The 22,441-nt window shown below is 34.7% G+C and overlaps 1 protein-coding gene across 1 annotated transcript; it reads right to left on the reverse strand.

The window, feature by feature from the left end:
• Nucleotides 1–612: 612 nt before the first annotated feature.
• LOC121997234 lies at nt 613–21,878 on the reverse strand. Its single transcript, XM_042551551.1, has 14 exons — nt 21,665–21,878; nt 21,402–21,576; nt 21,160–21,278; nt 10,525–10,641; nt 10,283–10,429; nt 9,472–10,169; nt 4,827–4,948; nt 4,642–4,733; nt 4,261–4,480; nt 4,101–4,164; nt 1,287–1,435; nt 1,121–1,191; nt 862–1,035; nt 613–759 (listed from the first exon to the last, which is right to left on the reverse strand). Exons 1-14 carry the CDS (start codon nt 21,755–21,757, stop codon nt 628–630), a joined length of 2,373 nt encoding a protein of 790 aa, XP_042407485.1. The 5' UTR covers nt 21,758–21,878; the 3' UTR covers nt 613–627.
• Nucleotides 21,879–22,441: the final 563 nt, after the last annotated feature.

Here is a 22,441-nt window from a genome sequence, read left to right on the forward strand (position 1 = left end):
TTATTGTTCATTCGTATGGGGAAATTTAGTCACTTGGCGCAGCAAGAAACAGTCAATAGTTGCTCATAGTAGTGCTGAGGCAGAACTCCGAGCCTTAGTTCAAGGCGTTTGTGAAAGAATATGGTTAAAACGATTGTTAAAAGAGCTCAGAATTAGTTTCCATAGTTTCCAAGGTTCTATATAGGTGATGTGTGGCAAAGCGATGGCTAAGAATCTTGTCCAACATGATCGATCAAAACATGTTAAAATTGATTGGCATTTTCTCAATGAGAAGATACAAGATAAGAGTGTGTTGATGAACTATGTCTCTTCTCATCAACAAGTTGCAGATATTCTTATCAAGGCTCTATTCAGATCCACCTTCAATGAACTTAATCTCAGACTCGGCTTAATGAGTATCTATCGCATAGTTTGAGGGGGAGTGTGGAAAATCAAACTATATGAATTTGGATGATTCTAATATTCTGCTACAAATGTCAATATCTTGTATTTATAGTTATTCCCTATAATTAGTTATCAATCACGCAATTAGTTTCCTATTTATTAGGATTTCTGTATTTAGCTTCGTATTTTAGATAATACCTTATGTATTTATATTACATCTATCCATGTACTTTGTTTTTCCTCTCAAAACCACAGTAAAAAATCCAACAGTATTGCAAGCAAGTGAAATGTAATTAGAGGTACCGGGAAAGCCAAATCAAGTAAGGCCGTCTGGTTACTTCCAAATTTTGTAAAAAGAAGCCCACCAGGATGTGACTGCATAAAGTACTTTGTCACATGAAAATTATAGAAGACAAAAAGGAAAAAAAATTGAGACAAATTGTTTAGAAGAAAAAACCTATTAAAGAAGGTCATTACCTTTTCTTTGCGGTTGTCAACCTGTGAATGTGACCCGACTATAAGAATACCTTGTGGCATCAACTCAAGCTTGTTTTTCATTGTCATATATGAATCCGTAACTCCAGATATAGATTTCTCAATATCTTTGAGAAAAACAATCAAAGGGCCATTTTTACTTTCTTCTGTCACAACCTGAAAAAATATAATAGTGAGGAAACATCCCAAATGCATGCCAACTGTATATCAATATGCAAAGGATAAGAACAAAATAGCATACCTCTAACAATTCATTGATTGCAAGCTTTTCAAACTCCTCACTCCCAGAGAAGTCTGGGCGAAGTAAATCAGCTGTATAAAAGACAGTTAATTGAGAGAGAAAAAAACTAGTACTTATAAACAACTAAGAAAACAAGAACAAAAAAGTAAGGTCAACTGAGAATCACCAGCGCAAAAGAATCCATGATCTTCTTCGCATAAGCCCCCAAGATCATTACCCTCTGGAATTTGTTTGTCAAATCTAACTCCAACCTTAGAGGATACATTTTCTTCAAAAGCAAGAAGTACTCTCCCACGGTACCCATAATTTGGGCCCCTGCATATAAAAAATAAACAATGAGTCGAGAATGGCAAAAGCAACAAATATATTAAGAATCAGAAGAAACAATAAAAAGAAAACCACAATAAAAAAAACATAAAAACTATTTCCTTTCAAGGTTTATAATCTCGAGCTATGTTGAAGTTTTCGTCTTTGAGTAAAACGATATTTTTTTGGTATTATATCGACGTTTTGTTGCATGGTGTCAGTGACGAATTGGAGATTAAAGAAGGAGATGAAGAATACGAAGGAGACATTGTCGATGCCAATTGGAATTGAATTTTGGTAATTTACGATAACAATACATTTCGACCATTTCGCTCAACATGGTATGAGATTTCAAACCATGTTTCCTTTACAAAATAGGCTATAGGCTACCCATCAATACTTGGCCTCCTGATCGTGTTTATTAGGGAGAAAAATGGAAGAGTCATTTGTCCTGAATGGCTACAAGCTTATAACATAAGCAGGAGAGATTAATATGGACAATAAGATGAGATATTGTATTTATAAGTAGCAATACTTACCACTATTTACCAATATGGCTGAAGGTTACTAAACCAATGATGACAACTAGTGAGTTCCATCACAAAGCATCAAATGATATAAAAAGATGAATATCAATGAACAATTTACTCAATCAAGATAGTGATACCACATAAAAATAAAGTGGAAGAAACTTGATTATTTGAAAGAAAAATATCCCAGGGCGAAGGGAAAGGATGAGAGATTGATTAGGAAAGGGAGAACAGTCTAAATTAAAAATAGTATTATATTATAGGGCGAAGGGAAAGGATGAGAGGTTGCTTATTATAAATAGTATTATATTATATGAAAATATTTATATGATATATGAGTCCAAAATTGTAAATATACAAGAAAATATAAATTTTAAAAAAAGTTGAATTCTGGAAATCAAATGAACTGGCCAGGTTTACTAGTAAGTGAATATGACTGTCCCATGGTTCAGGGTGCTTGGTTCTCTGCTCAAATCAACCAGTTGTCCCGTTCATGTTTATAACCATGCATGGACAACAGAACCAAACATGCCTGAGTTCATAAAGAGACTTAAGAGTCAGACAGATAGAGGCAATTGTTACACTTTATAATACTTTATAATGGACCGACTACATTATAGATGTAATCACATGCATTTGAAGTATTCTGGCTATCCTAGGTAAGGCCCACTGTAGAAAATAATATGATTCAAAAGAGAATCAATAGAATTAATTGGTTAATGATATTTTTTGTGGTTTATACAAAAGTGTATTGTTTTGTATCATGTGATAAGGCTAAAAAAAAAGTAATAGTTGCATCAGTAAAAACAAATGGTTGTACCACACTATATATAGTAAGAAAATCCAAATCATATTCATAAAATGGAATGTTAAAACAACTAGCCAATACTTAAAGTTCCTTTCTCAGTGGAGTTTAGGTCTTTGTACAGAATGAAACAAAAGTGACAGTGGCAACAACAAGGGTAGGCTCAGCTTATGTGGTTAAAACAAAGAGGCAATAGAGTCGGAGTGAAGGAAAGGCTTCCTCTTGTTTCAAATATTAGAATAGAGAATGAGATAAGCCAATTTTGGTTAACACTGAATTTTGGTAGATAAGCCGAAAAACACAAGGTAGGTATTGCCTATATTTGTACCAATCACATTTCAGTTTTGTTCCACATGTGGAATGCCATGATTTGCCCTTGCCAGCTAACATGGACCAACATTTCGAACCTTGCAATGTGCCAAATCAATGCTTAAAATCATGTAATAATAGCATCAATCAAATGCCTCTACCACTCGTATATGACTGTATCAAGTGAGAGGATTGGATTCATATTCATACATGAGAAGTGTAACAACTACAAAGTAAATACTCTAAAATAAAGCAAGCCAGGTTTATGAAAAGTGGATTCCACAATAGAAAATATTATATGGAAAATTTTAAAAAGGACGATACTCAGTTTTTAAGGCGATGAACACCAAAATTGAGATTAAAATTTGACCTTAACAATCGTAACTCGAGATTCAAGGACGAAACTAAAGGCGAAAGGTTCAAGACTCATCTATAGGGACATGTTTCAATATTAAAAAAATCAAAATTAAAGGTTTTAGGACAAGATTCTTCTTGATTTATAAAGTGATCAAATATTTGACATGCAACATTTAATCATAATATTGAAGATCGAAGATTCAATGATTTGGGATTCAAATAGCAAATTTAAATATGTTATTGAAGTTCAAGACCCCATTGGCTCAGTAGTAAATTTCGAGATTCAGAAACAAGATTCAAATGGTGGTGAGATCGAGATAAGTTTCGACATTCAATAGAATTCTTTGAATCGAGCATGAAGTGGCACATAACAAGTGCAAGTCTGCAACAAGGAGCAAAGTCATAATGCCAGCACTTAACTTCCGCTTAGGAATATAATAGTTCAGTTTATGTAGGTGTCTTCAGTAAAAAAATTTCCTCTGCCATCAGAACACAGATATACGATACCATGATAATGAGTCAGAATTATAAGTGATACCTAAGTGAGGAAGAAAACCTTTAAATCCTCACTAAGGGATATCGAGTTTAATAGTTAGCAATGGAAACAAATAGGAATATAAGATAAACCAAAAGTATAAATATTGGAACATAATACTTCAAAACAGTAGTATACCTTTGAGGTGGCTGAATAGGAAAGCCTGATGAAGGAAATGAGCCAACATATTTCACCCTATCACCTGTGAAAATCAAGACATTGTTTCATTAAGCTTACAGCAACATAAACTATAAAGCAACTTCAACAATATAAGTATACAAGCTAGAACGCGGCTAACCTTCTTTGAATGTGTAGTTCTTTGATGTTGCAGTAGATATCTCTTGCTTTGGAAGAGACTGAGAATTTAAAGATGCCCCTGCAATATCTGCTTCCACACTGGAAGTTGGTTTTCTCAGTTGTACGCTGTCAATAAGAGTAGTACGGTGCTTACAAAAGATGCCTTGTTTATCCATTCTCACACTCTCTTTTAATGTTTCTGAGTCCTTCGAAGATGATCCCTGCAATCAATTGTTTTCCAGTTCCCACTAAAGATTAGTGACAATTTTAAGTATTATCATCATGACGATAAAATATTCAATTTCCAATGTTAAGTGCATAATAAATAACCAATTGTAAGAGGTTTTTATTTAAAAAATATTCAATCATAGAAAAAACTTACACTGGGTAACAGAAGAGAATCAATAGTGAGCAGTCTAGCAGCAAACTGTTTGGCAAGGGCCTTTATTAAAGTTTCTTGATATATTTCAGATCCTAGAGAGTTAAATAAACACATCTTATGTTTTATAAGATTATTGAGTGCAAAAATCAGTTTTTACTCTTGAAAATTAACAATTTCAATCATACCTGTTGGGCCAGATAATAGAATCCGATTATTTACTGATGAAATATCTGCAGTGTACTTTATGAATTCCTTGCGTTCCAGATGAATCAATGCACAAGTCATGAGAATTTTTTTCAGGTTCTCACTGGAAGATCAAAAAGAAAAAGATAATTAATGATCCTCCCAACAAGATTTTTGAAGAAATAAGACAGCTTATAGTCTTATATCATCTGCATGTGTGGGGCAATGGTTGTGCTATTTTTTTCAATTAAACTTAGAAACTTGAAGCAGTATAACCAAAGGGTAATCTCTGACAAGCAATACATCAGATTATGATAACTGTTATGTGATTAGCACACAAAACATATAATAGGCAATATCTCAATATGAGACAAAAGAAAGTTCTTTAATATAGAGAAGAAGCACATCATGCAACATTTTTTGTGTCTTACTAGCCAACAAAGGACTAACAGTTTGGTAAGCACAATCGGCATAAGAGTTTGATTGATACTAACAGTTATTTGTTCTTATTTATGATAGAATCAGTTTGGTAATTTCTTCAGCTAGATTGGATAAGTTTTTTAAATTAGCCTAAGCAAGCTAAGGTTCAAAATCTCAAACCATGACAAAGTTTTGAACTTTGCCTGAAACGATATTGTTTCAATACCGACCTCAACGTATGATGCTGGTGGAGAATCGAAGGGGAAGGAGGAATAAGATGAAAAAGAAGAAAACACAACAGTATCCCTAACTTCTTATTGTGTTTTATCTGGAATGGTATTATTGACATTTTGTATGGACAAAAGCTATAAAAGATAAAACAAGACGTGTTTTATAGCAAGTCAAGAACTGTTGAATGTCAATATAACACGATACTAATCCACATGATTAACACAACACATGATATATTGTTTGTGCCGAGTAGTATCAAGTTCAGTAATTTATCAAAATGATATATTTTGACGTATGATCCAGCATAATATAGCACCGTACAAGATTTCAAACCATGAATCAAACCAAAACTTGTTTCAAGTGGATGACTTCTAGAGATTTCTCAAAGAATAAAATATAAATAAATAAAAATATTCCAATCCTTTGAATTTCAAGTGGAAACATTATGCTAGCCATGCATCAATATTATACTTGTTGGAAGGAAAAAAAAAAGATGAGATCCACAAATGAGTGCTTCGTGATGACTATTTAACTACAAACATTATTGAAGCTCACAGCCCAAATTACCATTGGATGCCATAGAGATTTCTCAAGCAATTACTAACATAAAATTAATGTGGAGCTTTTTAAGTTTACAAACTTAAAGAAACAAGAATCCTTCAAGTTTATAGACCAATTCAAAATGGAACTTCATTATAGATATTTATTGGTCACCAATCCTCGGATATGTTGATTCCAATTTGAATCATACTTCATTATAGACATTTATAAGGTATTTAAAGATTCCAATTTGAATAATTCATCAATTTGTAGATACTATCAAATACTCTAGTACTCAGATTCTTATGTTGTATTTACACTGAGAAGTGAACCAATTCCATGGATTGGCACAGTTCACAAGCACAGTCCTTATTCCTTCCCATGTACAAGGCCCCACAAATGGAATCATACTGATCCATATAATTGATTCCATTTCCACTTGTAAGATCTCACATTCAACAAAGGTAAACAAGGGGAGGAGTATAGATTGTGCTTGGGAACAATGCTAATTCATAGAATTGATTGCATACTATGCTAAGAACTGCATGAACCTATGGAATTAATTTCCTTCCATTTGTGTAAATAAGGGTATGTATCCCCATGGCGCCCATGTCAAACATCCCAACACTCTTAATCAAGGTTATCAAATTTTCTGGCAAATCATTTTGGTGAATTATCTACTGGTGAATCTTATCGAACACTGAAACTTAAGGTTCCAATATTAGATACAAAATATGTTTAAAATAATACAATTTTCCTTCCATTTGTGTAAATAAGGGCTTAATGTATCCCCATGACACCCATGTCAAACATCCCAACACTCATAATCAAGGTTATCAAATTTTCTGGCAAATCATTTTGGTGAATTATCAACTGGTGAATCTTATTGAACACTGAAACTTAAGGTTCCAATATTAGATACAAAATATGTTTAAAATAATACAATTGATTTAGGATAATTTTGATATCCAAAAAGTATATAAAACAATATAATAGTTTCATATAATAACATAATAAAATAGATGGAACAAAACTTCTTTGTTGATTCATAACAAAATTATACTAAATAAAATTGATGATAATGTAACAATTATTATTTATTTTATTTCATTATAGATAATGGGATCAAATGTTTGGTTATTGTTGTTGTCATATTAGAATGAAATAAGTATTAGGAATCTTGCTCATCAAATGTTTTTGGCATAGAAAAATCAATGTCAAACCCATAATATGATATTCACTCTATTTCACCACTTTATTTCTATAGTCTAATATAAAATTCATCATTTTTCTTCTTTTATAATAAATTTGATTTAATTTTTAGTAAATTAGGTATTTGGGTTTAATCTAATTCTTAATGGGTTAAATTTAACCTTTAACGAATTTTCTTTCTTATTTTTAAAATTGTATAAAATAAAATGTATCAAATTATATTGAATCAAAGTGTATCATCATGGTTCTTTTCTCTTTTGATTTGTATGTAAGAATCATGTCATTTTATACATAAACTTTATGCAATAATATGGTTGCAATAGTTATCTCTTAACACGGACCCTTAGTTGGGCATGATCTATGTTCATATTAAATACTCGTACGTTTGGGCTGTGAGGGGCGTGTAAGGTGAGCATAATCACCTTTTGCTACAATATTAAATGCTCATACACCCAAGGACTACGACAGGGGATCCTCTATCACCATATCGGTTTGAGATCTGCATTGAGATCTTTGGAAGGCAGTTGCAATAAAGCACGATGAAGCCTAGCTTCAACTTCCACTCGCAATGCAAACACCTTAAATTGGCTCATTTAGCTTATGTAGATGATCTCCTTTTTAGTCGAGATGCATTCATTACATTTTTACAAAACTTTAATTCTACTCTTTAAGTCCAATATTTACCTCGTTGAAGTTGATGATACGACGCGGAGTAGGCTCCTATCCATCACAGGTTTCCAAGAAGGTGCTATGCCTTTCAGGTACCTCGGGATTCCACTAGCTACACAACACCTACGGATATCTGATTATAGCTCGCTGACTGATTCTTTGATCCAGCGGATCAACGCCTAGCCAAGCAGGACATTGTCTTATGCAAACAAGGCGCAACTTATGATAGTACTTCAGGGCGTCGAGTGCTTCTCGCTTTCTATTATGCCGCTACCATTGGGTATCATCGACCGTATCTACCGCCAGTCTTTCATGTGGACGTCCAAGCATCCTCTAGGCAGATATGTGTAGACCGAAAGACGAGGGTGGCATGGGATTCAGAGACTTACGAGCATAAAACCTAGCCCTCCTAGCTAAGGTTCTCTAAAAGATTCAGGAGGAGGATGCATTATGGATCAAGTGGGTACATCATACATACTTAAGTCACCATGATTTGTGATCGTGGCAAGCAGCTCATTCAGATTCCCCCATGATCAAGCGTTTATTACACGAGATCTCATTCTGAAGGTTGTTGGATCATCACCTGAGGCGACTAGACAGAGACGGGCAAAGTGGTATTCACAGGATGGTTGAGTCGCTCAGGCTTATGATTTCTTCTGAAGTCCTAATCCCAAGGTGCCATGACAGTGTGGAAATCTTACATTCAGGCAGTCACTTTTTTGGATTTTGGCACAACAAAGACTCCTCACCCGAGACCGATAGGAGTATTAGGAGAATCAACAATTTACAGATAGGTGCTGGAGACACAAGAGCATCTGTTCCTCTAGTGCCCCCCCTCCCCCATTGCAGACACAGGAGCATCTGCATATGCATCCAAAGATGTCCACCTATCGGAAGACGATATGTGTCTTTGGACGATATTACAGAGAGAGTGACAAAGGCTCGTCATTTAGCTTTGTCATCGCTGATACATTATGTGTGGAGGGCCCAAAATCGTAGTTTTTTTTTTTTGTGAGGATTAGTAAGATGTAAAAGGATAATCAAGAAGTGTAGGTACATGTATACATGTCTTTAGGTATCTATTCATATCTTAAAACTTTGGATATGAATAGATCTTAAAACTTCATTTCGTACATTTTGGATACATGATATACCACTTTTACTTATCCAAAAAAAAATTACTCATACATAGGATCAAGTAACCTGCATTAAACACAAGCTAATGGAGATGAGTATTTTCTATTTTCAATTCATGCATTACTCAACCTAGATGATGTAGATACTTTTAAATAAAGATGATGCAGAAACTGACACCATATTGTCAGAACTCAATATGTGCCAACATATACAAAAGCGGTCAACAATGTATACCCTTTCTGAGTACCATTGAGGACAAGTATGAGAAAAGATCTTGGCTCTTTGCCTAATTTCTTCAGAATAAATAAATATAAAGAGCAAACAAAATTAAGATCAAGAAATCTACAATAATTGTTCAGAAAATGGCAAACCAAAGAATAATATACATAATCAAATATTAGGTAAGCAATATGCAAAGACATGAACATGATATCTCACCTCAAATAGTAGGGAAACTTCTCAAACGAAACTTGAATATCACTTGGATTAAGTATTGCTTGTTTCAAACCATCTTTAAAAGCTTGGCATCTATTAGAGGGAACGAAAGTTGTTGATTCCAGATCCTTGAGGAAATCCCTATGATCATCAAATGCTTTGAAAGCATTTACAGTCAAATCCAGATCAGATGTAGGGGATCCTGCAAGCATTCTTAAAGAGGGACGTGTTTCATAGTTTATAGAAGAAACCTTCCCAATTTCATCGTCATGGCGCACATCAGGACCAATACTATCAAGTTGCATGACCTCATCTCCAACAAGATCAGAAGATAAGACTGCATCAGGATTATCAGTTGGAGACTCAGCACCCCCATCATTGTCAGAGGTTTCCTTTAGAATATCAGAGTCCTTCTCAAGATCTGGATTACAATCTTCTGATGCATCACAAACAGAATCCAAGGCAGGCTTTTCTAAACCTTCATGAATGTTCTCATCAATAGGTGATGATGGCGCATCAGGCAGATCCTTTATGTTATTAGAAAGGGATGCCAGTATTGATGCTCCAGCAACTGCTGATGGATCTCCTGACCTGGTCTCAACTTGTACTTCTTTAGCAGAGAGAACCTTTGGTTCTGAAATATCAAGTGGAGAAGGTAGCACCGACACAGCTGAATTGTTGTTCTTAAGTAACTGAAATATCTGCCTACAGATAAGAAATTTTTTCTCTCCCAAGACCAGAAATGAAAAAAAAAAACGAGCAGTAACAGTCTTGCTCTTAAGCTAGTATATTTAGAAATTTTCATAAAGGATACATAAGCATGTTTCCCTGAAGCACTAAAAATCAATTCATCTCCTCCCATGAGAACAACATTTGAGTTTCTCTCAAAAGTCTTTCCATTTACCTGCACAACTCCTTTCCTTCCTACTATTTCAAGCATTGCTACCGATGAACCTCCAAGCTGATGTTACAACAATAAAGATGACAGAAAAAAAAATACAATGAATCTTTCAACTCAAAATATCTGTTTACCAATTTTAATAACCGCATTTGTACCTGGGAATGTCTCAATCTGCAAAGAGTTTTACTGACAGATGGATCCTTTAACCACAAATTACAGGTTGGGCTTTGGCCAACAATGAAGTGAGGACTAGAAAGAAGAAGATGGGGATTCTGGACACAGACAATAGAATCAAGCATCAGACTAGAAATAAGGAGTACCAAGTAACTGAACATGACAAAGAAAAAATAGATCCAACACCTTCACTCCGCTATTGCCAGCTTGATAAAGCATTCAGAAGAAGGGTTAAACAAACCTGACTCTAGGTAACCAAAATGAAGTACCACAACCTCAAGTATTTTATAAACAGTATGATGAACCCTGCAGGTCTATTGTGATTTATAACTACCCTTTAAGTTAGCAAAGTGCCTTATGCCAATATGCAAACAAAACCTTCTACATTCAAAATCAATGACTTTCCCAATATATTTTTCAACTTCAAAATTGAGTGTTATCAAAGTCACTCATATTGTATCTCAAGGAACCATCAGTCACCTTTTCAAAAATTTTGTTGATGACAAAGCATACCCTTCCAATCTTCTGACTTTGAATATAAATAGATTAACTTTTTTAAACATGCAAGGACGGTTTAAAATTTTGTTCCAATTCTGTCCTAAGCCAAGTGTGATGGTGTTGGTGGTGCTGAGGGAGTACCAAGGTGGTACCAAGTGGCACTAATCTGAAATGGAGGTGGGGGAGAAGGAGAAGAGGAGAAACTTAGGGGGCGTTTGGTACGCGCGTTTTCCATTTTCATTTTCTGGAAAACGCGCGTTTTCTGAAAAACGGTATTTGGTTTGCGTTTTCCGCACGCGTTTTCTAAAAAATTGACTATCGTTTTCTAGAAAAACAGAGAATGACAAAAAGTCGTTTTCTGTTTTCTAGAAAATGCGCGTTTTCCAGAAAATGAAAATGAAAACGGTGCAAACCAAACGCACCCTTATAATCATTGCCACATGCCTTTAGGTGTTGCCACAACAGTGCTGCCACATCTAAAAGAAGGAAGAAAAAGCGCTGCCCATTGTCCATGTCTGCAAGAAAGGGCACGTGTTTGTCTGTTGCCTACATCTTTTAGAGAAAGAGGTGCTTTCGCTACCTACATTTGAAGCATCACATCATGAAGAAGGGAAAAAGTCCTAACAACATCTCGAAGGAAGTAGTCACATCTCAAAGAGTAAAAGAAGCATCACTCCAAGATGGTGATAAGAAGAAAAGGATCTTTAACCATTGATCTTATGTCACGCCCATGGTTTGAAATCTCATACCAAGTCAGTGAAATGGTCGAAATGTATGATTCCAGTATATCACCGAAACTCAATACCACTCGGCGCCAAAGTTCAAGATAGTCCTGCCGTAGTTTCGATCTTTAACTAAAAAGAGGCTATTCCAATATCATGTTGCCGCTCTAATATGGTGTCGATAACAAACTGAAGGTTGAAGGAGGAAGGAGATGAAACAAAGGAAAGAGACATTGTGTGGTATGGAGTTTTTGGCATGTTACAAGATTTAAAACCATGCTCAACATAAACAATGTTTCCTTCCTATGCTTCATCTTCTTCCTTCTTCAATTCCCACCACATTTAATACCTTGCTTGTAATCATACCAATATACAGGTGTGTGTGTGTGAATATCTAATTAGCTAGTTATAAGAATGCACATTGAACATTACCAAAATGGGTTCTTTCTTTCTTTCCTTCAACTTTGTATCATTCACACTAAGTTGTCAAACTAGTTGCTTAAATTGGGTCAAACATCGGGAACATGCATCTTAGCCAAAATCTCCTACTCTTTTGAGAAATTTATAACACTTAGTTCCACGAGTAAGAAAAAGATGCCCAAATCATATTTTTCATCGTTAATATATTCATTATACACCTGCAAAATAATAATCACCACATGTGCAAATATAGAAACACTTAAGGTACCATACATTAAATTATATACGATGATGGGTGTAAAGCAAATAAACCTTCAGACATAAGAACTTCTTTGGCAAACAGAAATAAGTGATGAATTTAAAATTCTGAGAAACAGGGAAATTAAATTTCTAAAATTCAAATTTAAATGAAAAATTATTGTTGAATATATCTATAAACTGCTTAAAGTAATGTGTTGTAAGCTTTTAATTTAACTAAGGTGCTAAATAAAACAGATAGCAACCAAGACAAAATGCAACATACAGTTTCAGGTTTTTAAGGATTTCTCACAAGAGATGTCAATTGAAGTATTAACATAACTTACAGCCTTGATAAAATAAAAAAGTACACGTTAATAAAATATAAAGATTTAATGGCATTCTAATGGATTGATTGTAGATTTCTCTCCAGATTTTAGCAAGTGCAACAAGAGACTTTGAGCATTGAAGTCCAAAATTACCATACTTTTGATGACAACAAAGAAGGCTCGTACAAAAACATGAGAGTATGTATGAAATGATGGAAAATGGGATGGGGATCTTTCTTTTGATCCACTTAAACAGACGTATATGGAGATTTATATAGAGCAAAAGCAAAACACTCATCGTCAGTACAAGGATAACAATTAAAAAAAGTTGAACCAATGTAAAAAGATGGAGAAAGTCTTCAAAACAGTTAAGCTGAAAATAAAAAAGATATTGAATTTCAACTTGGGACTTTGTAGTTACATTATCAAAGATATCCTCAAGGTTTATAGTGTAATTTCACGTTATGTATATTAGTTTTCAATTGAAATAAAGTCAGCACGCTTCGATGCCTAAACTCATTTATTCCCTTCTACTTGTATTTACTTCTAAAACTAAGTACATATTCATAGTAGTTTATATTACTATAAATCAATAAATTATTCATAAAGTAATATAAATGTTAAAAAAAATGTAGGTAATAATTAATATGTAGCATTAATAATATTAAATCGATTTAAATATATACTAACCTTTAAGTTATAAGTTAATAATCAATTCAATGGATGTATCTAATTAATATATATATATATATATAAATACTAACTAAAAACTTATAGACAGTATTATATTATTGTTTAAATAGTATAAACTAATAAGTTGTCCTTATAATATGTTTAATCAATGTTTTTTTTATTAATTTGTTTAGTTTAACCAAAAAATGGCATATAAGCCATACTTTAAAATTTGCTTAATTAACCATCTCCACCAATAATGCCATTATGGGGGATGCAAGGCGCCGAGGATGAAGTCCTGCAGTAAAAAAATAGAAAACCTTTATTAATTTTGAGCCAAAGTTTCTCAGTCACCCCTTCGTAAGTTAAAGCCTCCTGCTCCATCTCTTGATTGCACACACCCTTCCCTTCTGGAATTGAAGCTTCCCGCATTCCACAGTCAAAGCTCCCTCCTTTGTTCCCCTTCTAAAGATGAAAGCCCCCTTCTCAATCAATACTGATACCACCAGGTACCACACCATGGCCCATTAATGTTGTCCAAAGATCTAATCTCTTCATACCAATGCAATGTTTATTTCAGTTTGCTAGCAGTAATATATTTTGCCTGCTGACTAAAATGGTAAAAGATTCCCAACCATGCACCTCTTTTAATTTGGAAAGAAAGATGTTAAATCCATGATTAATTCTCTAGCTCACACCCAGCAACATGCATTATCCAACATCATCAAGGAGGCAAAAGATAACAAGGAAGAGAGGGTGAATAAGGGATTGAGATCTCAAAGGAGAACAATACCAAACTGATGCCTTTGATCCCATAGAATTGAATGGATATTGTTCTATTTGTGTTTTCTTTCAAATATTTTCTTAATGTATACTCCATCTGATTAAACACATGTTACCCAACCAATATTAGGATGAATTGGTAAAGTTGTTTAAACAATTCATTGCAATCATTAAATGCCTGAGTAACCTTTGGTATGCAACTGCAGTAATTACAGTTAAACCCATGAGAAATTGATTTGCATTTTTAAAAAAAATGTTAAGAATAATTCCTTTCAGATTCTGCAGATACAAATTATTGTAACTGGACAATAGTGATTTTATCCTCATAGCACTTGGCCATAACATTTCTTTTAAGGTTCCTAGAAAAAATCCATTTCCTACTAGCTTTGCTAAAGCTAAATTTGGCAATTTGTTTTATGAACAAATAATATATTTCATTTGCTTGGTCGTAGATCATGAAATGTCTTTGTCAATGGCAAACATATGGTTGTCAGAGAATATGAATATTGGCAGAAAAATGAACCTACATACTAAATGAAGTAAAGTGCTAAGAAAATAAAAATAGATGGGGTTATCTCTTGAATTAGCAGAACCAACAATCAACTTTGTGCAGCCATTGTGAGCTCCTACTTAATATATTCTTATTGATTTATCGATGGACAATGTGATGTCTCTTGTTTGCCTCCTAAGGAAAACAAATATTCAAGGCAAGACTGAAGCCATATATCTAAGTCTGGTACACTTCTGAGTTTGCATTTTCACACTGATATCATCATCATCATATTCTGCTAAACCAAATTACAGTAGCCATTTTCATGGATCTATTATCTCTCCATTGAACTCAATGCAAGTTCATATCACTTTAGTTAAATATTTCAAACATTTACTATGTTAAAAAGAATTTTCTTTATACCTCACTCTTATAACTCTAATTGATTCTACTTCACTAACTAGATAGTAAAATTTTCATCTTTGATCATATTCATGGCCTAACCTATTTTCTCTTATTTTGTCATTGATTGGAGCTACACCTAATTGCTTCCATGTAGTAGTGCCATTTTCATTCTATCCTATTAATAACCACACACATCAAGTTTCTCAAATCTCTCCATAATTCATACATTCAGTTATTTGTTTTCCCTGTCACCAGTTAGCACTACAGCACCTAGGGATGGTATACAACGCCGAACTTTATCATGAATATAATTGGTATTTTAATATATGTAAAGGATACGACTTTAGAGGAAACTCTTTTACGTAATCATATATTCACACTTACGGTAGCAATAACACTAAAAATCATATGTCCTTTGTCCAATTGATACCATTATTAGATGTACATTCATTTACAAAAATCACATGTCCTTTGTCCCTCGTAATAACTACCTAGGGGTTTTATAAGCTTTGTACCAAAATCATGAATCTTTCCTTTTTCTTTACAACTTGTTTCCTACAAATCAAGGTTTAAAATTTCCAACCATACCGGATTTTCGATTTATGACCAAAACGATACAATTTTCGTACTGCATCATACCATGTGACCAAAAGGTCACGAATTCGAATCCTCGAACAACCTCTTGCAAAAAACAGGGTAAGGTTGCGTACAATGGATCCTTCCCCGGAACCCCGCATGGCGGGAGCTTCGTGCACCGGACTGTCCTTTTTTTAATCATACCGTACTGACACGATTTCAATATTTTTTAAAATGTAAAATTTATTCATTAAAAAAATATTCTATAAGTATTTGATTACTATAGATGTTTTTGCTAATATTTCGTCTCCACCTTCATCCTTCAATAGATTTTTTCCTTAGTCTATGTAACAATCCTTAGTCTTGTATATTTTGTAAACGGATGAAAGAGGAAAAGAAACAGATGAAAGAGAGAAAGAAATTATGGGAGGAAAAAGAATTAATTATCAAAATAAATTTTTTAAAAATAAGGAAGAAAATTAATTGTCCTAAATCCTATACTCTAAATTTTATAAATATCCTAGAATAATAAAAGAAAAGAAAAGAACTTAAACCCAGAAAGAAAATTTAAAAAAGAAGAAAAGAATCAAGCCATAGCAAGGCTAGGTTGCGCCGGGCCACACCAACCGTCGGGAGGTTGCGGCAACCTTGCGGAGGCCTCCGTGAGGTCGCTTCTACCTCACGACTCCACCTAGGATGTGGCTGATGCCAAAAGTGTATCGGTACTGGTCCCACGTTGAAAGGGTATCAGTGTCCATTTCGGGCAATACAATCGGCACCCAAAGCTACAAAAAAAAAGTGTAAAAAAATCATATAAAAAAATTACAAAATAATTACCTTTCGCATGTTTCCTTGGATAGAAGGAAAGAGAAACAGAAATTTAAATTTTAAAACTTTATTTGTTAAAAAAATAAAAGAAACATAAAGCAAAAAATAAATTTCAAAAGAAAAAAATGAATTTTTAAGCTCAACTTTGAGCTCCAGACACAAAAATAGTTTTCTATCCAATTGGAATCAAAGAAATACAAAAGAAAACTAGAAAAATGTTTCCCCAGTCTTTTCTTTAAGTCCAACTTTTTCAAATAAAGGAAATGGAGGATAAGTGCCATTAGGGAAACTATTTTAGCTCCTTATTTCCTTCATGCTTTCCTTCCCTCATGGGAAACAAACCCTTAAATTTCATTGGTTAGTTGTCTTATCAAATAAATAGCATCTATGCTTGAACTTCTAGAGATGAAGCTGAATTTATTTTCTTGAATACTATATGTGATATGTTATTCTCTCAATTATCCTTTCTAATACTTTTAAGGCCTTACTCATCAAATTAATCAAAAATATCATATTGTCACCTTCATTCTCACACCTCGACCATCTTATTAATCCTCAAAAGTTTGATGTACCAATTAAAGGAGTGGCACTGTCTCCATCTGTCCGCTTGTTGGAAAACGAATCATGCTTTGCTTGGTCCAACAATGTATTCAATGCTCATCTCAATATGCTCCACATGTTTTCCTACTCTCACCTTATACATTACTACCACACAATAGTTCAAATGTGCAGCATGCTTGGCCAAGCCATCCAGTCTCTAGTCAACAAAATTCTGCTCCCAAACAACCATCTGGATGCTTTAACAACAGCAGGCTCACTTTAATTTCCCATCGATAAATTAGGATGAAGCTACCAAATGCATGATTTCATACCTATCTAACTGAACATTGTAATGCCTACTTTAGCACCCACAGTTGTTTTGGCCAAAGACTTTGGCAGATGATTGTTGCTTGTGCTTGCATCACATCACTAGTGATGTAACTTAGAAGTCTTGAAATCTACCTAAAAATGCAATTTGAAGAGTATGCAATAGTCCTCAAAATGCTATCTCTTGTACATTTGTATTAATTCAGTAGATTAATCTTGATAAATTGACTATAAACTTTAGGTAGTTATTTTCTTTCTTAAACTTGTTTCTTCAAATTTTTAATGCATTGACTAAATAATTGTTAGTCTTATTTTCAGAAGTAAACAAACATAGTAGGAGGAGGTTAAAGGAGAAATCTCATTCAAATTCATCCTAGCACAATTCAAGCATCAGGAAAGCACATTTGCAACTGAAGACCAATACTCAACACTAAGGCAATCTCTACATGGAAGAGAGCCAATATGAAGGAAGAGGACGAGAGAAGGATGAGGAGCACCTCAGAACTATGGAAAGAAGGGGCCAAAGGATCCCTTGACCTGCTCAAATATGGACGAATAGAAAGGAAAGGAACACAAAAATGGCAAAAACCCAATATATCATTTCTTCATCACCGTTTGTTGATCATCATCAAACGCCACCACTAAGCCATCACTGAATCATCATTAATCATTGTTGTTGGCCATCATCAGTGTCAATCAAACCATTGTCAACTATCACTGATTTATGGCAAATTCATCATGAGATCAATACCGACCCTCGGTTTGACCAAGGACAGCCATGGATCGTTGTACCATGGGAGAACCATGATGGCAATGTAATCCAATTGTCAAACTGCTACAAAGTGCCAACCATTGTTGGACTATGTCGAACCACCATTGATTGTCAACCTCTTGCCACATTTTCAAAGAGTGGAGAACATGTTGAATGTTGAAGGGTAGAGTTAAAAATTTTCATTTCCTCCCCTTCTTCTACTCTCCATTGAGTGAATAATTTTTTAACACTCCTCTCCATCTCTTCCCCTCTGCCTCCTTTCATCCATCTTCATCTCCAACCTCCCTCACTCCAAGTAGACATAGCATAAAACTTGCATGGGTCGTAGCGATTTCTTGAGACCAAAGCATAGTTACATTCCCTTCCACTCCATAATAAGATTCATTCATAGCAACTACACAACTCTCAATTGAGGTTGATACAAACAACTCATTAAGTATCACCTTTATGATTTTGATTATATATGAGAGTATTACAAATGTTTTAAGCTTAAAAATTGAATATGATGGAAACTCGATCATCATTTTAAGTTGCTTCAGCATGATTTAATATTACTGTGTATTGTGTTATGCAACAATACATGGCCATCCTCCTTTAATCAGTAGTTGACCTAAATCAAATCCAAAAGCAATAGAATGCTCACAGATTTGCATGGCCCATAAAATGAGAAATGGTTGAGTCCTTTTATTGTAATGGCACAACCTGAAAAATGTGGATCAAAGCCATTCACTTGAAAAAAGTGCAGCCCCTAGCAGGTAATCGGTTGTAAATGAACCAAACATTCGTGAACAAGCTTGGTGTTCTGCTTGGTAAGAGCTTGTTTATGTTCATTAAATACACAGAAGATCAATTAAATAAACAAGCTTGAATAGCTCGTTAAACTAAACGAACAAGCTTAAACACATGTGTTTAGCTCATTAACGTTCGTAAACAACGTTTATGAACAACTTTAAATAAAACTCTTATCAACGTACTAAATAAACAAAAAAACTTTTAAAATGAACATACAAGTTTGAATTATCAAGCTCAACAATTAATCAAATAAGCAAAAGTTTCAAACAATTAAACAAGTTTGAATTGAGAGATTGATAACATCTAAACGAACCAAGTCAAGCTAAGCTTGAATCAAGCTCAAGCTCATAAAAAATAAACCAATCAAGCTTGAACAATCATTTCAATGGCTTGGTTCATTTTAGGCTTGGTTTGGCTCGGTTACCTTATCAAACAAACTTGAAAACCTCAAAACTTGGCTTGGTTTGGCTTGTTTAGGCTTGTTTACAGTCCTAAGCAGGTTACTAAATGTATAACACACTTGATGGATGTGAATTGATTCTTAGCGAGAACTCAAAAGGTAAGCATGCTTAATGTGGACAAATTTCAAGATAGGCAACCTCCATAAAAGATACTCGTTTTAGAGCCAATTTTAGCCATTAAACATAATAGTGAGAACAATGGTACAGGATGTCAATCAAAAAAGACAAACAATACAACAATTTGGTGAATACACTGTGCACAATTTTGCATCAAAGCAGGATGTCTATTGTAGGTGTGTGGTTCATTAGCAAACCAATGGACGTGGATAGGCCTATGACAACCCAGTTTGATGAGGTTAGGGATTGATGATTAGGGCAAATGGCCCAAATAAGGAGTTATTCCTAAAAAGCTTCTAGACATTAGGGATAAGAATGAATTGAATCAATTTGGTGAATACAGTGTGCACAATTTTGCATCAAAGCAGGATGTCTATTGTAGGTGTGTGATTCATTAGCAAACAAATGGATGTGGATAGGACTATTACAACCCAGTTTGGTGAGGTTAGGGATTGATGATTAGGGCAAATGGCCCAAATACAGAGTTATTCCTAGAAAGCTTCTAGACATTAGGGATAAGAATGAATTGAATCACATGTTGCAATATTGCAGCAAAAGGTGATAATCCTAACCCCAGGAGCCTCCAGGACTGCCCATGCGATCGGGAATTGAGGTAAATCACAAGGAGCTTCGGCCAGCACAGTGACCTTTGCACTGGGGGTCAAGTGACCATGATGCATTTCGCATATGCAAGAAATCAAACTCATGACCTATTACAGCAACACAACATGCAAATACCAACAGCTCGTGAGGGCCACATGTTGCAATATTAAAAGTATGATTGGGCTATGGATATAATATGTATCAAATGAATCAAGTATATACTCTCAATTATAAGATGAGTTTTGGTGGAATATTTTTTACAATAACTCCAAAGTTAAGGGTGCTCAACATGGAGCACTTCTAAAATGATTGACCTTTGAAGAAGCTCCTTACTTGAGGGCCAATTTCTAACAAGAGACTAAGTCATGAGATTGATAGCATGGGATGTTAGTTAAAATAAATAATACCTCGGCCTTATTGAGTACATGATGTGTTACAATTTAATACCAGAGTAAGTCTACTCAAGTAGGTGTGTGTTTTGAGGAACCAATAAAAGTTGACAGGCCTATAATAACCCCATTAGATGAGGATGAACAGTGACTATTGAGCCGAATAACTTGGATAAGATATGACATTGGGCAAGCTTCTAATTAGAAGGCAAAAAATGAATGGCATCACATATTTATGTGAGGAAAATGTGACTATGTTTTCAATGCCTTTAGGTGGAATTGAATTGGTTCTTAATAAAAATTCCAAAGAAAAGTGCAGTCCGCGAAGAAATTTTTGGATAGGTACCACAGCAAGGAGTTTCTCACTTTAGAGTCAATTCTCATCCTTGGACAAAATCATTAGATCGATGCTATGGAACGTATTCTTGGCCAAAAACAGACAATACAGCAATACCCATGAAGAGTTACAATTTGTTGGCCATTTTCATAATCGCCTATTCTATAACAGGCTAATATAATGGTCAATATTCAATGTATGTACCTTCTAGGAATAGGAGGCAAATAGCAAACTCAAATATAAACTTAGCTTTTATGACACTGATAATGAACAAGTAAAATCCTCAAAAGAATAAAGATATTAAAGCAGAAATAGTACCTGAGAGTATTGTGAAATAAGCTTAGCCCATGTAGCCTTCTGTTGTGATTTTGCTGCCCGTTTCATTGAATTTTCAACCGAGCTGAGGCCAAGATTCCTGGCCTCCTTGGTTGCTCGTTCTTTAATAGGAGAAAAAAAAGAAGGGAGACAGAAAAAAGGTTTAACGAACAAAATTCAAGAAATTCAGCATCTCGTGCCCACAGGTATCTCATCCACGCAAACAAACAAGCTCAAGAACCCACCTCGGGCCAGCGACTGGACCACGTGGCCAGGGGCATCAGCCGACTTCCCATCACGCGTTGCAGTAGTGTCCGCTCCAGGCTGATCGGGGTTCAACTGCTGGTAGTCAGCGGCTGGCGCGGCTTCTTCCCTGGGGGACTCCTCCCGCTGCCCCTTGGGCGAGACTCCTGCCTCCTCCTGAAGGTCGAGCGCGGATCGCGCCAGAAATCACATCAGATAAGAAATCGTAAGATCGAAAAATTAGAAGGGCGAGGGAGGGAAGAACCTTTGATCGTTTCGAGGGCGGGGGAGTCGCAGGTGACGGGTCAGACGAGGACCGTTTGGAGGACGACACCGAGCTCCGCCGTGTCTCCACCATGGCTCACAGGTTCTATCTCTTCGCTCTTCTCGGTCCTTTCCCACCACCGGGGATTAGGTCGAAGTAGCGCGATCGAAGAAGGTGAGGAAGGATTGGGGTTCGGCTTGAGAAGGAGGTAATGAAAAAGGTTGCGTATTTGTAATAATTGTAAAAAAAAAAAAAAAAAAAAATGTATTCATGTTGGTAATAAAATTTAGGGTTTCACTTGTCACCTTTCCAAAAACTGAAATTTTACTTTGAAACATATAGTTTTATTTATGAAAGATAAGGGTGTGTTTTGTTCGAGCATAACTAAGGGGGTGTTTTTAATATTGGATTTTTAATTATTTTAAATGATTTTTATATATTTTAAAAGTCTAGATGTATTCAATCTAGATTTTTATAAGTTTTATAGAAATCTATTGGTATCCAAATTAGATTTTTATAGAGTTTGAAAAAGTTGATATTCAAAATTGACTTTTTAAAACTCTATTAAAATCTTTTGGTATCCAAAATTTCAATAGATTTCCATGAATTTTTTTAGAAATCCTTAGATATAAATTTTAACCAATAAGAGCTCTGCAAAATACTTGGTACAATTTTAAAAATTAAATAAAAAGTTTTCTCCTCATCTTTGAGATTTCTATAGACTTCAAATCATTTTAATTTTTTACAAATAAGTCATTTCTCTTTCCGTTCCTCGAT

The sequence above is a fragment of the Zingiber officinale genome, chromosome 6A, assembly GCF_018446385.1.
Source record: "Zingiber officinale cultivar Zhangliang chromosome 6A, Zo_v1.1, whole genome shotgun sequence".
Classification (NCBI taxonomy): domain Eukaryota; kingdom Viridiplantae; phylum Streptophyta; class Magnoliopsida; order Zingiberales; family Zingiberaceae; genus Zingiber; species Zingiber officinale.